Raw genomic sequence first — 18,337 nt, forward strand, 5'->3', positions numbered from 1 at the left:
AGAAAAAAATAATGTGTCAATTGTCGTCAAAATTCCCTTTTTAATTTTAGTTTGAATCTACTTGTTTATTTTAGTTCTTGTTTGTTTTAAGTTTTAATGTTGCCCCATTCTCATAGGTTGAATTTTTTCTGTTTAATTTACCTATCTAGAAACCGTAAACAATATTTGTTTTTAATTATTATTAATGTAATATTGAGATTAATGACTTAATGAAAAACTGCTACTGGTATTTACAGTTCACTATTTTGAAGACAATTTTGAAGGTTTCGCCGCAGAATTAGCAATATATGTTTTCAGCTATGGTTTCCAATCCCGTGCTCTGACTCTAAAACTCACTCTGCAAAAAACTTTATTTACCACGCGGATCCAAGCCCTACTTGAGCCTGAAAACGAAGCTAAAACCAATATTGGCTCCCAAATTTTCGCAACAAAATTCCATTTTGTTTTTTCCCCGAATCTTGAAGACTTGTCCCCGAAAACTCCCCGAATTTTTAAGACTTGTCCCCGAATTTTAAGATTCGAGATTGGAAGCCCTGGTCCTACCGTCTAACCGTCCTTCCGACTGATGAAGTAGGCCTAAAGGCTACTTAAGATTTGACCAATTAGGAATATTTAAATATGTTGTGGTATACTGAGCTAATTATTTATATTTTGCCTATGTCCAGGTCAGGAATAGGCCTAGTTCATCTATAAGATAGGCCTAGGGGGAACAATTGAAAAATTCGATATACAACCTTAAACAGTACAATAAAGATTTATTCAGGAAGATTTGCAGTAAATAGGCCTATTACCTATTTACATTTTCACATACTTCAGCTTCTATGAAAATGAATATATCAAATGATGTTTTTTTAATGCTCTTTCTTACTTTGCTAGGCTATTTGATTGTGGGGGAATTTAATTTTGAGCTCTCTGGTCTTGTGGTAAAAAACAAGAAGACTCTTGTTTTTCAGTTTTAAAACTATTGTGAGACTGATGGACCACAGTAGCCTAACTGCCCTGAAGGAGTACAATTCAAAGAGATTTGGGTAAATTTCTACCAAATCATATTAGCCTATTGAGTTAAGAATAAAGTGAATACACAATTCGATGCCTTTTTTATGCTGATTATGAATATAGGGCCTAATAATCATTTCTATCGGAAATGAATTTCAGCTCCCCCCCCCGATAGCCTATATACCTAACCCAAACTAACCTAACCCGGAATTGGCATATATAGGGGGGGGGGCTGAAATTCATTTCCAATAGAAATGATTATTATATTCATAATCAGCATAAAAAAAGGCATCAAATGGTGTATTCACTTTATTCCTAACTCAATAATATGATTTGGTAGAACTTTACCGAGATTTGCATGTTGTGCTAAGTGCAACATGCACTAGCTAAAAGTTTTAGCATCTGGCACATTTTTTTCTGAAAAGTATATTTTTAGAGCTTTGTTTGACACAAATCTAAATTTTAATGGTAAAATTCTAGTTTAGCTACTGTTTGCTATCTTGGAAAGGGATCAGCTTAGAAAAATTAAACTTTCAGTAATGAATCAGGGCCAAAAACACTCTGGGAAGGTATTGCCAAGCTTCCATTTTAGGCCTAACCCTCTTCTGATTTCCAAGTCTTAGAATTTTGCTTCCCTGACCTAGGATAAACAACCAGTATCCAATTGAAAAAAAAATTATGTAAAACTAAAACCCTCACATCTTGTTACCAAAGAGGATTTGGGAAAAATTGTGTATGTCAGTAAAAAGCTAAAAATCTAAGCTATACATCAATATGGTTATAATTAAAATTGCTTAAGATCAAACACTTGAAATTATTAGTTTATTGACTTACCTATAAATACCAATTATCCTATTTTGAGGTATATATCCTTTTATTTTTTCAGTTTTATTCACATATCAACAGAAAGCTGACTTCTGATTCTAAAAATGTTGCTTCTGTTGCTGGATATTTATTCAATAAATCATGAATATTAAATATAATTTTTTTCTTTTTAGTTGCTTCTCAAAACAGAGGCCACATTTTTAATTTATGCTGACAAATTATTGGACCAAGAAGGTAGAGTTCTTGCTACTGCCCATATTGCATTGTGCTGTAGTAAAAAAGGGGTGGTCCAAAAACCCATTGCTATTTTTCTGGGATGCCAAAGAAAAGTAGTCTTTCCCAAAAAGAGGTCTTTTACCCTATTAAAATTTTTACAAAACAATATTTTACCTTAATTTTCAGTTATCAGTTCCTTTTTCTCTGATTTTAGTTCTGAAAATGCAATTCCTGTTATTTGAGTAGAATTTCAAGCCATATCAATGTTGTTGTTTTTTTTTTATTTAGAAAATATATTTGCAGATCTTTGAAAACTCATAAATTTGGATTGAGCAAAGTTGGGAAACTGAAAACAATTTTCTTGCATTTCATTTAAGTAGAAGATCTGTTTTGAAAAGTTTCACTTTCATAACGCAAGGATTTTTAAAGGTTGTCAAAGTTTATTGGCCTCTAGAGGGAGAAGGAGTGGAGGTAGGTACTTCAAAATACCTTCTCAAGACAAACTTTAGTCTGTAAACCCATCACTAAAGTTTCATTTTCCTAACCTAACCTCTTTCCAAAATAGCAAAAAGTAGCTAAACTAGAATTTTACCATTTTAACATCACAATACTGCACCAAACCAAACAAAAAGTTGAAACCAATAATTACTAAATTTTTGACTGAGTAGAAAGACAAAACATGCAAACAAAACCACATCAAATATCTTAAAAAAAAAATAAATTATATGGGAATGTCTCTTTGTCTCACAATTTGTAATTATATCCAAAATGCAGCTTTCAGCAAAGCACATTTGCATGTTGGATTTGAAAGAAAAATCAATGAAAAGGATAATATGGTAATTGATTAATATATTTGGAAAGAGCATAAAAAAGGAATATGGGTAGTTTGTTCAGCTTGTGTCTATGTAAGTCATGAAATATCTTGCACTGGTAAAGGTCTAGATTAGGGGCTACTCAGGAGGAAACATGTTAAGAAAACAATTCTTACTTCATAGTATGCAGAATAATTGTAACTGACACATTTTGACTATAGCTTCACTGTAATTTAATCCCAACCTCCTCCTATAGCCCAAATTGCATATTTCTCATGCATTCCACCTCCCATCACTCATATTTCTGGTTCTTGTTTTGTCACCATTGATTCAATTTACAGATACACAGGTTGAAACAAGAGAAATGTGTTCACCTGTCTAAATTCTTGTAAAATTTTGGGTAATATTTATATTAATGGATTATTCATATAGCTAAGAAATAAACTTACCTATATAGTCAGAATTGCAACCTGAATCCAAATTTAACACTTGTTTGCATTGGAAACAAACTTTGTTGAATGAACATTAAAATGATCTTTAAAGTTCGTTTATAAACATTACCAAACATTTTTCACCTCTTTTTACTTTATATTTTATTTTCTAGTGGCTTAGTTTTCAAAAATACAATTTCTGTTAGGCTATTTCAGTAGAATTTTAAGCTAGGTATATCAAGGATATTCTTCTAAATTTTAAGAAATATATTTAAAGTTTATAAAACCTTATAAACTGGGGATTTAGCAAACACTATAAAGCTCAAAACACTTTTCTTGTGCATGATATAAGCAGAAGATCTTCATTTTAAGTTTTCACTTTTATACCCATAACACTAAGACTATTAAAGGTCATCAAAGCTTCAATGCTCTCTGGAGAGAGAGGGAGTACAATCAGGTTCTTCAAAATATCTTCTCAGGACACAATTAAGGCTCTGGATTCATTTTTGAGATTTTCATTTCCATAAATCAACCAATTTTCAAAATAGCTAACACCCTTAAACTAGAACTTTGCCATTTAGGCTAAAAAATAGATACCACTGTAGAGTCATGACTCCTGAAATAAAGCATTATAAAACAATCACAGTAATACCCTTAATATTATCTGTATTGTTTATGACATTTATAGTTGCATGCACCCTAGGAAAATAATATTAATACAATTCTTAATTTATAATATACATCAAGTTTCAGTTAATCACCTTTACAGCTTTTTTTCCATTTTTTTATTTCTGTTCTTGAATTATGTCTGATAACATAATACTATTTGGTTGCATACAGGGGTGGACTAGGGCATAGGCACATGCCTAGGGTCCCAATTTTTAGGTTTTTAGGTTAAACGAAAATTAGGTTTTTAGTTCTTATAACCTACTTTTATTGAACAAAAAAAATACAATATTCATAATTATTTTGTATTGGAAGTACTGTTGTGTCCTCTTTACAAGTACATAGACTATACAGAAAAAGATAGTCTTCAGTAAATGAGGGCTGTCATCCCACTGAAGATATCCTTATGCTAACAGTCCTTTTAAAACTGTATTCACATTAAAATGGTTTAACCCAGGAGTGGATTCATCATAGTTTTGTAAAGTGAGTGCTCCAATGGATATTTTTTTGATAATTTGTGGTTCTTACTATTTATCATCAAATGTATAAAAAATTATGTTTCTTTTATAAGTATTTACATTAATTTCTCGTACCTACTTCTTATATAATATAAAATACCACAAATTGTGATTTTGCTTGTGATTCTGATATTTTGTGATGTTGTGATATTTTGTTGGTATTGTTAAAATGAGTTTGGTAAGAGAAAATATTTAAGTCAAAATGAAAAAAGAATATAAAAAGCAGATTGAGATAAAGTGGCAAAACAAATGAAAAGATCATTAGACAAATTTTTAACTATAGATAGAGAATAATTGCAACAATCATCATCATTTTCTCATTTTCATGCCAAATTTTACTATCTAATTATTGATTCAACACCTGATATATATCATGTAGGTCAGTTGATTATCATTATTTGTTATGTTCTTCCAGCAGTATAAAACAAAGATTTTTGGGATTTCTACGTATATTTTCCCATACTAGTGAAAACTTGGAAAAAGTTTATTTTAAACTTTTTAAATGATATAGATTCAGACACCACGAACTGTTGGAGACAGAGTTATGATAACTAATTGAATATGGCAGGTAAATATAAGGGACTCCAATCCAGAATAAAACAGCATATTTTGTCTGCCCATTTTATACAGTGTGCAGATCATTCATTTAATTTGATTGAAACAATGCAGCCAAAGTTGCATGGATATAACTACTTTCTTCAATATTGTTCAGGAAATAAGTGTTTTTGTTTTCCAATTCTACACATTGATGGAAGGCATTACAAAAATATTGCAAGAGGAAACACTTGATTATTAAACCTATTTGTGAGACCAAGTGGTCTGCTCATTCTGATCCTTCTAAATCTTTAAAGGACAATTATGAAGGTATTAAACATTGTTTATATCTTTTTTGAGGAATTAATATTTTATGTGCAAGATTTAAACATATCACAACTGAAAAATTAAGAAACACATTATAAGAATTTTTTAAGTGAAGAAAACAAATTTTGCCTTTACTCATTTGGTCATTCATTCAGGAGAATAATGTTATTGCAACATTCCTTAATTGAAACATGATTCTGATCATTTATTTAACCCTTCAAATAAGCAATGCAAGCAGTGAAAAACCATTTCTCAGCAGTGGCCAGAATATATAAAAAAACAAATTATGATCCATATTAGGCTAACAAAAGTGAATTAGTTTATCATTACTTTACAAGAATTAAATAATTAGAATTGTTACAGAAATAAAACTGAGAAAATGGGCAATATAACTAATCAATCTGGGTGTATTTGTTTAACTATTATTATTTGATTTAATAAATTTTGTTCATGTATATTGTTTTTTTTCCTATTTTTTATTGGAATCACATAATTGAATAGAACTACGTACTATATGCTTTAAAACCAAGCACAAAATATGTGTCATGACTGAAAAATAGGCCTGGAACTTAGCCCACCACTGGTTGCATAAGAAAATCATCTATTAAGTTTGAAAAATGACAGTGTTTTTGTTATAGAATTGCTATTTGTATTGGCAAGCACTTAAGAAACAACATTTTTCATAGGATAGGCAAAAATTGTGCTCTGATAACTTGTTCATATAAGCCTTTTCCACCAGGAGAAGGTAGAGTAGCCTACGTCAATTCATAAGATAAGTATGAATAATGCAAAAGTATAGGCTCTGCAGAAGGAAACACAATAATAGCAATTAAAAATTCCCTATCAACACTCATTCCATATATAATAGTTGCTTACATGACAGTGCCCCTCCCTGTCCCCATGGTGCTACATACAGCCCTAAATAATATATTGTTCTGTTTTTTTTTTATTGCTTGATTCATTTTTATTCTTTTGTTAATGGGTATTTGTATTCTTAATCCACCAACAGTACCATCTTATTGCAAAAGAATTGAGACTAGAGTTGGATAAACAAAGAGGATATCATCAAGTACAAAATAGCCAGAAATCAGGTGAAAACATGGGTGAGATGAAGAGAAAATAACAGATTATTGTAAAGAAAATAGTAAAGTTTCCTTGAAATATGTGTCTTCCAGAAAACCATCCAGATACCTCACACCAGAGTTGAGCTTAGCAAGTGGGTACCTAATAACACTTCCGACCAAAATTGCAAATGAGCTGAGCAAATCTTTCTTGACCAATGCCTGTTAGGAGGACCCCAATGGGCATAAAATAACATTTTATGCTGACAACTTTAAGTTTGTAGCGGCAACCAATACTGCTGACGCAAGAGCCTCCCTGCAGAGGAGGGTTTTTCATCCACAAAATTTTTAGTCTACAGTCCAAGTGATATAAAAAAAAAAAAATCATTTATCACGATTTTAAAAATAGTTTGGATTACTATTTTGGGGAAGGGATAAAAAAGTTTGATTTGTCGAGCTGGATTTGAAACACATATCAAGGCGACTTACACACTAGTAAGTCAACAAAAGCAAGTGAAGAACTCATTAATTTATCAGAAGATACATCACTAAAAATAATTTTAATTGTAAACAGTTCTCGAAATTCTGGCTCTCAGTTGCTGATAACTATACTTGCCTGTTATATGAAACTATGAAAGTTCTCTTTCTCTTTACTACCTCATGCCTATGTGAGGCCGTATTTTTGGCTATGGCTTACATTAAAACTAAGTACAGAAATAAATTAAATGTATCAAACTCACTGTAATTAAAAGTAACTAAAGTTGAAGTTAATGCTGAAACTGTAATGAAGAAAAATTGGAAACAAATACATCCCTCCCATTGAAATAACTTTGTGAAAAAAAACTTGAAGGTGTAGTTATGTAAGTAATGAAAAATTATTTAAGTCGTGGTTCATATTTTAACAGTTTTTTGTTCCTATTGGTAACACTTGTAATTTCAATTAGAACATATAGTTCCACTACGCGGCCCGACGAAATCTGAACATAACCAATATTAATGCTCGCGACTGCAACCCGCTCAATACTCGCTCGCGAATTACTGGTGGGTCGCAACCCATAGTTTGGGAACCACTGGCCTAGAGTATTTGGTTGAAAGCTCTGGGGCATGTTGGGGGGTATGTTGAACTAATACAAATGCACTATGTGCATGCTACTACTGCTGCTGTTAGTACTATTGTTACCAAGGTTGATGTAGGGAACTTTCAGGGATGGTTAAGGGGGATGTTGGGCTAAATCAAAACACATTAGTCCATGCAGGTTATCTAAAGGATGTGTCACCACCATTACTTCTGATTCTATGACTACTATTATTGATAATGCTAAGGGTATTAGTAACATTTTTAGAGAATGGCAAAGGCAGTGTTGACCTGGATCAAATTACACTTTATACATGTGCGCTATTGAAGGGGTGTATTAGAAATATCCCAGCAACGTCTTAGGGTATTAAGCTGAAACTCCCAGGGCCACCAATATTTCTACCACTTTTGCTATTGCTTCCACTACTATTTTTATTGTTATCAAACTAACTGAAAATAGTTTAAGTGCATCCAGGTCATCAAAATAGATCAGGTTGTCAGGATAACCAGGTGGGACATATTAGGACTAGAATACTGTATAATGTAGAAACTGTCATGGAAAGTTTAAGCTGCTTTAAACTAAATCAAAACATACTTTGTGCATGCTTAGTGTCAATAAAACGTGTTAGCCTTACCTCAAGAATGATGGGGGTATTTAGATGAAAATTTTAGGGCTACTACTATTACTACTTCTGCTCTTTCTTGTGAACTTGATCATAAAGGTGTAAGTTCCTCCAGGTTGTTAAAATAGCTTAAATACAATGTCTTAGAAACAGAATAGGTTATTAAATTTTATTTTCCAGGGAAAGTTGGGAGGTGTAAAATTAAATCTAAGGATACCATATGTGTCCAGATTTTCAAAATGGTTTGTATTATTAGAAATTAATGAAAAATTTTTCCAACATCTAAACAGTAAGCCAAAATATAGATTCTTCTTGAGAAAAACTAAAAAGAATTAAATTAGTCTTTTCTTTACCAATCAAAAAGACTATATCAGTTAAAAACAAATAGAAATTAATTTAAAAAAAAAACTTTTCCCACAAAAAAGTTTTTCAAAGAGAAGCAAAGAGCTACATTAAACCAAAAGTGAGCAGAAATAGAATCAAATAATTTTTAAGCATAAAACTATCATAAATCAGCACCAGTAAATAAATGAAATCCAAAACGAGCAGAAATTATGATAAATAAACAAGTCAAACTCAAAACGAGCAGTAACTAAGAGGAGTAGGGCTGACATCCCTGTGCCTTCTAAAGACCAGTCTACTACTAAAGACTACTACCGCTACTGAGGCCAAGGGTATTATGGTGGAACTTTCAGGTAATGGTTAGGGGATGTTGAAGTAAACTAAAACACAATATATGCATACAGGCTGTCAAAAGAGCATATTAGCAATATCTCAGGACAAGCTGAGGGTATTGAACCTTTCAGGACGTCTACAAATACAACTGCTACTACTGCTAGAACTACTACTTTTGCTGCTACTGTTATTAATACCGCTGCTACTGCGACTGTTGTTGGCTGCAACTGCAGTTATTTACGACTGTAACTGCTTGTGACTTCTTGCGTTAATGCTTGCGACTTTGACTACTTATGACCGTGACTACTTGTGGCTTCTATTTTTACTACTTGAATCTATGACTATTTGTGACTGTGACTACTTGAAACTGCAACTGTGACTATGTGTGACTGCCACTGCTACTACTACTACTAGTGTTTCTATCACTATGACTAATACTATAACTACTACTGCTACTACTACTAACATTGAAATAGATCAAAAGACTTTAAGTGTATCTAGATTGTCAGAATGTCATTATAGGAAGGGTCATTCAATCAAATATTTTTCTAATGCCCCTTTTAAGTCCAAAACAGAGTGTAGGGCAACCCTTGCCCATGGGGGCTATTGTATCTTTGCTAGGGATTGGATTAGTAATCAAGATAGTCATTTTAATCAAAATGAACAAAAGGCTTAAAAATATGCCATTACAGCTGCACATTTTGGGTAGCTGAAGGGACAAAGGCCTAAAATTATACAGATGGCCCGTTTAAATAGCTGGTTTTAGCAGAATAGTTATATGTATCATCCTGCTGAAATCAAAATTGGGCAAAGATATTTACAAAAAATTAAACAAGAAAAACGGGTTTTAATTTCTATAAAGCTGTGAATACAACAAATTTAATTAAACACAAATACTCCGAATATTTCGGCCCCACATCCGGGAGCCTTTCTCAATGGAAAAAAAAAATTCTTACATAAACATAAAAAACATACTAAACAAAACAAAGGAAAAAATATAAATAAATAGGAAAAGAAAACTCACATATTAAATAAACAAACTCCATTCACTGCCGTATACAATCGAATGCTTATATTGACACACCTTTTCACAGAATATAAATTGACATCTATCAAAAAATGAGAATATATTTATGCTTAAACAAAAACAAACAAGATCAGCTAACCCCGGCCCATAACCCCTAAATAGATCTCACAGGTTCGTCACCTAATGTTTGAATTATAAATTGAAAAGGTTCGTTTGCTTTCAAGCTTAACTGTCATTCGTTTACCTTTCCCAGCATCTAACCCAGTCTGACCTTTGTCCGCAAGGTCATCATTCGTATCCGAACTATTATCAAAAATAGTACTGGTTGAAAATTTTACCTGCTTTTTAATCAAACTATTATAAATCGAATTGATCCTAAAATACCCTTCATCTCTATTGATGCTAATACCCCCATATATTATCTTTTTTATTTCTATAATTTCCCTGAAGCTTTGTAAAAGTCCTACAGACGTATCTACTATTTTTGTTTGATCAAATAAAATACTGTGATGAGGAAAATTATAAAGATGTTCTGCAACATGTTTAGACACACTTAGACTTAGTGTGGTCTAAGAAATTATTTTTGCAAAGATATTGACCTTCATAATTGCAGGTACTCATACCCAGGGGCGCCCCAAGGCTTATTTTATTCGGGGGGCTATCTTCGTAAATTTTACCGAATCGCTACGTGATTTATGCCGAATCTTCTGTAGAAATCAAGAAGTTTGCTAAATTTCGGCTGGTTTTGCAAAATTTCTGCTCCCCGCCCCCCTCGGGACGCCCCTGCTCATACCCACTTCACATCTTCTCCGCAAAATTAATAAACATAAAGACTCCTCTTTCAACTCGCGGGTGTTCAGAAACCATTTCGTAAGTTGTCTCAGTTGATCAAATGACTATTCTAAGTCAAAACACAAAAAGTACAGAGTTTGCACGAGATGCTTCATTTCCCCTATGCTAAACAGGCTATTAAAGAGTTTTGTAGTCAATAATTAAAAATATGGTGTTATTTTCACTTAATCTCTGTGTTTGCTCTCTATACCTCTCAGTGTTCAAATCTGCAAAGTTCTGTATGTATGCTGTAATCGTCTCTTGTCAAGCTATTAAACTTAACAAATAGTGTTTTATTTCGTTTTTTATTTTGATTTTTTACATTAAAAAAAAAACTTTGCTTTCAGCTAGGAGGGATACGCAATATGAAGAAAGTTTATTTTCAAACTGGATTAACTGGGGGAGCCAAAGGATCTTCGTACTTTGAGCTTGGCAACAGTAAGGTTATTTGTTCAGTACTTGGTCCTCATGAAATAACAAAGAAATCTGAATTCAGTATCAATGGACAAATATCGTGCAAGTTCGAATATGCTTCATTCTCACACAAAGGCCAGAGTCAAGACCGGAGTAATAAAGAGGCTGAAATTAGTGATTTAATAAAAACTGCACTTGAATCTGTTGTTTGTTTAGAAATGTTCCCAAAAGCCATATTGGATATTAACTTTCTTGTTCTTGAGGAGGATGGTGGTGTCATATCTGCAGCTCTAAATGCAGCAGGTCTTGCTCTTGCTGATGCGTCTATACCTATGTGGGACCTGATTACATCAAGTTGTGCAAGCTTGGTTCATAATGAGATTAAAATATTCCCAAGTCAAAGTGATGAATACTGTCCTAGTAGTGATGGTCTTGATATGGAGGGTAACGTAGTGTTGGCATATCTTATAGCATCAAATCAGATTATATTCTATCATACTGATGGAGTATTGTCAAAGGAAAGTCTGGTTGATGCGAATAAAAAACTAATTGACACTTGTAAAGGCATGCAAGCACAATTCAAAAGTCATCTGTTGAAAAGTTTTTGTGAAAAGAATAAAAATTGATCTGTCACTTCTTTGTTGTTTTGTTTTGTTTTAGAGGTATGAACCAAAAATTGGGAGCGGCCGTTTGCCCCCTCAGAAAAGATCCCCAGGAACCCCCCCCCCCCCCCGGAAAACTGTTTAAAATGTTTAAATGTATTTAAACATATGTATACAATGTATTTCAACTTCAGATAATACTATTGTGAAGGTCGTGAAATTATTTCGTACATGAGGGGGACCACCACCTCCTCAAAACCTCATCCACATTGAATGTATATAGCTTTATGCGAGTGACAGACGGGCGACAAAAACTTGGAATCAATACTTGCGTAGTTTACGGCATCTTTGTAGATTTTTACTTGGTTATACACAACAGCTTGTTGGCGACGAAGATTGTGAAGGTGTTGCTCTTCTTACGTAAGATTTTTTCTTCTTCTATTTCATATTTGACTTGTTCTGATTCTTGCTTTCCCTTGTCTTTTAACAGAACAATCCTTTGACACGTTCTGATACTCAGTTTTGTGGGTCTGCTAACCACACAATCCTTTGTTCTTGATTCACATTGTCGCTTGTCTTCTAACCGAAGCTGCTGTTCAGGTGAAGCAGCAGGTTGATTTACATCATCCTTCACTGCTTGTATTTTCATGTAACTTTGGCATAGTTGTTTTGTCTCGTAATATTTCTTCCAAGAGATAAATTAGGTTACGAGCGATCCCATAAATTAAAGGATGTACAAGGGCATAAAGACACCTGTTCCAAACTAGATAGATTTCAGAAAATCATGGGTAAAAACTAGTGTATGATTTCGGTACAATGTTTAAATATGTCTGGTGGGCATAAGCCAATCATAGGCAGCGCCATGGTGTTGTCCTTGTTAAGAGCGAAGTGGGCTCTTATGTTTTATTTAGATTAACATTCGCCTTAGCGTAGTGTGGAAAATTTTAAATAAATACCCTTAGCAATCATTACTTCACGAAATCATGCTAAATTCCTAGTAAAATGTTTTTTTGCTGGTTTAGGAATAATGCTAGCAAATCATGGTTGTAGCACTATTACTTTAAAAAAGAAGAAAAAAAAACACTAGATATGGCATTAGCTGTGTCTAGTTTGCTGTGTTTCCTATAAATCACATCACCCAGCAAGAGCATTCCTTGCTGTAATTTTCTCACTAGCCAGTTTTCTTTTAAAGAGCGTGGGCCGTGGTCCGTTCTTTACTAGCTACCTGCTACCAGTGCAACCGTGATCACAAAGCACAAATGCCATTGGTACTTTTTTTAGCTGGTCCCTAGCAAAGAGAAAACCAGAATCAGCAATACAATGATCACGTTTGCCTGTCAAATGGTCAGTTTGAAGTGTAATTAGTTCAGTGATGTGTTCTAAATGTAATATTTCCGTGAAGTAATTTCTGTGAAACAAAAATGAATCAATTTTTTTAGTTTTATTTGGTTTCGACTAACTACCACAGGAACTGCCACAAATAGGAGTAGGGCTAATGTTCCCTAAAACCTTTAAAGACCAGCAGGCCATTCGCACTTTACTGAGAACAAGTATTATTTTGTTGCGTTTGTTTTTTTGTCAGTTTTATTAAAAAAAAAAAAAAAAAAAAAAAAAAAAAAAAAAAAAAAAAAAAAATCGAAGTCACCATTCTAACCAGGATTCCTCAAAAGCACCAGTCTTTGCAGAGTAAGAATTTAGTTTCTGAACGATAGAAAAAAATAGGGCATTAAAATCAATGCAACCAGTTTTGTTTCCAGTTGAGATTCCCTTGGTTCTAATTTTGGTTTAATTGAAATCTCTCCACGGCCTGAATTTTTAGTCATATCAACAAAAATAAAAAAAATCACAAGGTATAATTTTTGCCTGGAGTCAAGTATGATAATAGTTGCTTGTTCTTGAGCCATAATATGTACAATGTGATTGGTGAGGCGAAGTCTTGAAATGTATTGGAAGGAAATTATCATATGCGGTGTTAACTTTTTAAGTGAATATAGTAACTACAAACACAGTAATATATCCTTTACTTGCAGTTACTACAAGAATATAGCCATGGGACTCTCCTCCCAAACGGGAGGATTAGAGTTCGAATTGCTTTGTAACAAAGAGTATCACTTCCTAAGTGTCAAAACTGGCTAAATATGGTGAACTAGACATAGAAAACGTCTTATCTAGGGCCTTTTGTTTTTTCTTTTTGTAAGTAATACTGCTACAACCAAGATTTGCCTGCATTATTCCAAAGCCAGTAAAAAACAAATGCTAAGAGTTTAGCATGATTTCATCAAGTCATGACGGCTAAGGGTATATCTTATCGATGCTGTTAAATGGCGTAACTGCGATATATAGAGAACAGCTGAGGGTTCGTTTACACATTGCGGAAATCCATGCGGAAATCTGTCCGTATCTGTTCGAACTATGGCTAAAATAACGCTGCGTTTTAGATTTCAATTTATTGCAACAGCATGACCTATGTTCTTACCCTCTTCTGAAAGCTGTTGAACAATAGAGAGCCAAATGACACCGTTTTTTTTAATTTTCTTATAGCCTGGGTGCGCAGGATCATAGAAGCTGGGTGTAGCCTTGAACCAAAATTATAAGATCGTGTAGTTTTTGATAATCCATACTCATGATTTTATCTTGCCATGATTGCCATGATTTATCTTGGCAAAATCTTGGCAAGATTCCGTTCTGATTTGACCAAAAGGTTGCGGAAAGCAAGAGATTTTTTCTAGCACGAGAACGGACGGAATTTCCACAGGGATTGCTAAATCCGCATGAATTTCCGCAATGTGTAAACAAACCATAAGGCTGTTAAGTTGAAGCTTTCAGTACATGTCTAGATGAATCAAAACAGAAATGTTATTTTTAATGTATAAATGTATATTTATATCTTTTTATTATATCTTAAAGCGAACGACTGTGTATGTACCTATGTATGTATGTATATATTTATACATTTGTTGTTGAAAACGCATCCATATTTTTTTTTAATTGGTACCCTGGGATTTTCTCGCCTGAGAAAAAAAACGATCTAGATAGGTCACGAGTTTGAGAAGATTCGTTTCAAGCCTTGATTTTGAAAAAAATGTTCATGTGACTGAAGTCACATATTTATATACATTTTAAGATCGGAAGTTACGTCATTTTCCCCCAGCAGTAGTCATATCGTTTTTAGTACCTATGATGCATGAAAAACTACACAAGATGATTAATGACTCCGAACTGGTAAAAAAGGCACGGAACCAGGAACAACAACAATCAGGTTGAATAGCGAAGGAAAACGTTGCACAAAGAAATCTGCAGTTAGGAGACAGATCAAAATTACAATGGAATGAAGGAACGTGTTAGTTTAGCGTGCGTGAGACTGTGAAGGATAAACGGGAAGAATGAATTGAATTCCCGTCAGAATTCGTTAATCCAATTAAAATGGCCAATTTGTTCACCCTAGAATGAACAAATGTTTTAGCATCTGCTAAGAATCACAAGAAGGATAACTGAATTCACGCCTAAATTTCTTAACCACCATGGAATGGAGTGAAGTTATTTTGGTGTCTATGAAGGATAAAAGGAAAGAAGAATTGAATGCTTGTGAATCCACATCAGAACATCTAATTCAACTAAAATTGCTGATTTACCCGCCTTTTAACTTGAAATTAATGAATAAAATGAGGATTATGCCAATGTGTAATTTAGACATTTCAGTGGGCCTAGCTTCGTGCAAATTCTTGGTTGTTTCTGAATTATATTAATTAAAAAAGGAAGTAAAGTTTTCTGAGGGAAGTAAAGAGCAAAGCTGAAAGTTAAAACGTACAAAAATTATTACATATCGATAAAAATAGTGCAAATAGACCAGCTGGAGACATTTCCCTATGTTTGTAGGATAATAGAAAACTAGCGTTTTGCTCAAAAGCACAAAAGTAAAAAAAAAAATAAAAAAAAACAAAACAAGAATATTGATTTAGGAGTAAAAAGTGAGTACGTATCCTCACAACAGCAAATTAATCTAGAACACTTTTCATAGTCTTATACAAGCTTTTATATCAGTAATTATTTGAAAAAAACTACGTTTTCTAAAGAGTTAAAGTGGCTGAGTTACAAGGTCTAACCTTAAAACGTACCGGGATTAGGAGACACAGTTGGGGGGATGCCGCCCCCCAAACCACCCGCGTTCGCAGCCGTTAAATAACAAAAAAAAAATTTAAACTGAAAGTAAGGAGCGACATTAAATCGTAAAACGAACAGAAATTATTCCGTATATGAAAGAGGCTGTGCCCTCCTCAACGCCTCGCTCTTTACGCTAAAGTTTGACTTTCTCACAACTCTTTTTTTAAACAATAAAAACTTTAGCGTAAAGAGCGAGGCGTTGAGGAGGGCACAGCCTCTTTCATATACGGAATAATTTCTGTTCGTTTTAAGATTTAATATCGCTCCTTACTTTCAGTTAAAATTTTTTTTTTTTTTATTTAAAGGCTGCGAAAGCGGGGGGTTTGGGGAGGCGGCAGCCCCCCAACTGTGCCTCCTAATCCCTGTACGTTTTAAGGTTCGACCTTGTAACTCAGCCTCTTTAACTCTTTAGAAAACGTAGTTTTTTTCAAATAATTTCTGCACGTTTTTGTACAGTTTATTACTTATTATTGCTTGACTAACTGTTAGCTGATCGTGTCAGGAGTTAAAGTTGGGGGGCTGCCGCCCCCCGCTCTTGAACATTCTTGTGTTAAGGCTTTTAATTCCTGAATACTCAAATCACGTCGTACAGGGTGCCTCCTAATCCCTGTACGTTTTAAGGTTCGAACTTGTGACTCAGCCTCTTTAACAGCCCCCCCAACTGTGCCTCATAATCCCTGTACGTTTTAAGGGTTGACCTTGTAACTCAGCCTCTTTAACTCTTTAGAAAACGTATTTTTTTTCAAATAATTTATGCATGAAGAGAAGACTTCCAAAATGTGGTGCACATTCAGTTTCAAGTGCAACCCGCAAGATGTCCCTTATGTGGGTGTGTCTTACCAATCGGTAAAACTAGGAAAGGAATGTGGAAACAGTGATGTTAGCCGGCTTGCATTTACGATTATATTTAGCGCAATTGCAACCCGTTGCCACTTCTCCGCCACGTTGAGGCGCCACTGTTTGTACTCTGTTGTGTGTTTGGACCGTTTTTTGGCTTACTGCTCTTTCTGGGTTTAGTCTGGTTTTTAAATATGGAAGATATGACCGACGACAGACAACAGAATACGAGGAAGAAATGGTAGTCTCCCTGCCTAACCGCGGCAGATCATGGAGGATTGTTTTTGTTGTCTTTAGAAAAACAAATGTGGGCAATTGTTTTCAGAAAAACAGATTGTTTTACAAGTTTGTTGCTTTTAGAAACCATTAGAGCCTGAAACGAGACTAAAAGTGTTGTTAATTACTGAACTATAATTTTTGGAGTACCATGAATGTCATACCTGAAAAGTCTATTTCTGAAGCATTTTTGATGACTCGAACTTCAGAGTCGTTGCATTTACACCAAGCGCCATCCACTGTTCTGCGGTACACATAGTATTGGCCTTGGTTTCCAAAACAGGAGCCCGAATGAAAAGTAACCGTGATTGCACGATAAAGTAATGACGACATTGTATCGAGGTTGTAGATGCCGTCATGCTTGAGGTCCACGTCTTCTGTTCAATTCAGAATAAGTTTTTCTGGATCAAAGTCAACAACATAGCGCGTGATCTTGTGTTTGAGTGTTCGCCTGTCCAAATTTAGAGCTAAAAATTCGGGAGTTTGAGTGAAAAATTTTCTCAGTTTGGTGACGTGATCGTTGGGACATGTTTCACCAGGCTATTCCGGGATTAGAACCGAATTGAAAGATATATCGCTGTTGTCGATAACTTCGTTAAATGCGGGCTCGTTTGGATTGAGTACACCTGGGATTGGGAAGGGACAGTCGGGAGTGCCTTCGAGATGTACTGAGGTTCTAGACCAGTGACATGTGCTACATACATTGAATCGATGGATTTTGTATTGGTAGAGACATCGCAAGGCACTCACGTCATTGGCTCGATTTTCTGCGTCGAGCTGTTGGAATAGGTGAAACCAAAATTCGCACAATGATTGCTGATCTCTGCTTTGGTACTTGTACTGCGGCGGTAGGAGTTTACGAACAGCGTCCATTGTTTCGTACGTTTTCAGTGAACTGGTTGCCAAGCGTTTCAGTTCTTCTGCAAGGGGACCATGCATTAAAGAGAGTACGTCAAAAAGATAGCGTCGCATGGCAAAAAGGCACTGCATTGCTGCATTTGCATAAAACGCTGAGCCGTCTGTGTTTCTGAGGCCTCGTCGACCTGGGCCTATGCCACTGCGATATTCTTGATTGACAGCTGTTTCAATACGCGTTTTTTTTTGGGGGGGGGGGTATCAAGCTTTTGACTTTTTCAGTGTTTAGTCTATTGGTGTTGGTTTTTTTCTTACTGTCAGCGTTTGTGGGTTCCGCTTTCACACCAGAAGCTGAGCAAGACCTTCGATTATCTTTGAGTGCAGATGATTTGGACTTTTTAGGCGGTTTATCTGTGCTAATAGTTGTGGTCGTATCCCGATTTAATGGATGCTTTTTCGCCTAGGGAACTTTGGAAACTTTGAAGGGCTTAACGATTGTGAATTGAGGAAGATAGGGACGGTATTTTTGTCGAAGTCTATTGTACTCGACTAGAGCTTCTGTGTCTGCACAAATT

At 34.6% G+C, this 18,337-nt stretch overlaps 1 protein-coding gene across 3 annotated transcripts; it reads left to right on the forward strand.

The window, feature by feature from the left end:
* The first annotated feature begins 541 nt into the window (after nt 1-541).
* LOC148954566 (exosome complex component MTR3-like) lies at nt 542-11,658 on the forward strand. 3 transcript variants are annotated; one of them, XM_089087152.1, is made up of 3 exons: nt 584-626; nt 1,995-2,055; nt 10,965-11,658. In XM_089087152.1, exons 2-3 carry the CDS (start codon nt 2,029-2,031, stop codon nt 11,655-11,657), a joined length of 720 nt encoding a protein of 239 aa, XP_088943278.1. In that variant the 5' UTR covers nt 584-626; nt 1,995-2,028; the 3' UTR covers nt 11,658. The 3 variants fall into 3 exon arrangements, with proteins under 3 accessions (XP_088943279.1, XP_088943278.1, XP_088943280.1); XM_089087153.1 differs by lacking the exon at nt 1,995-2,055 and having other exon boundaries at nt 542-626; XM_089087154.1 differs by lacking the exons at nt 584-626; nt 1,995-2,055 and adding an exon at nt 2,415-2,508.
* Nucleotides 11,659-18,337: the final 6,679 nt, after the last annotated feature.

The sequence above is a fragment of the Artemia sp. Qi Xiang Cuo genome, chromosome 3, assembly GCF_049724085.1.
Source record: "Artemia sp. Qi Xiang Cuo chromosome 3, ASM4972408v1, whole genome shotgun sequence".
NCBI classification, from domain to species: Eukaryota; Metazoa; Arthropoda; class Branchiopoda; order Anostraca; family Artemiidae; genus Artemia; species Artemia sp. Qi Xiang Cuo.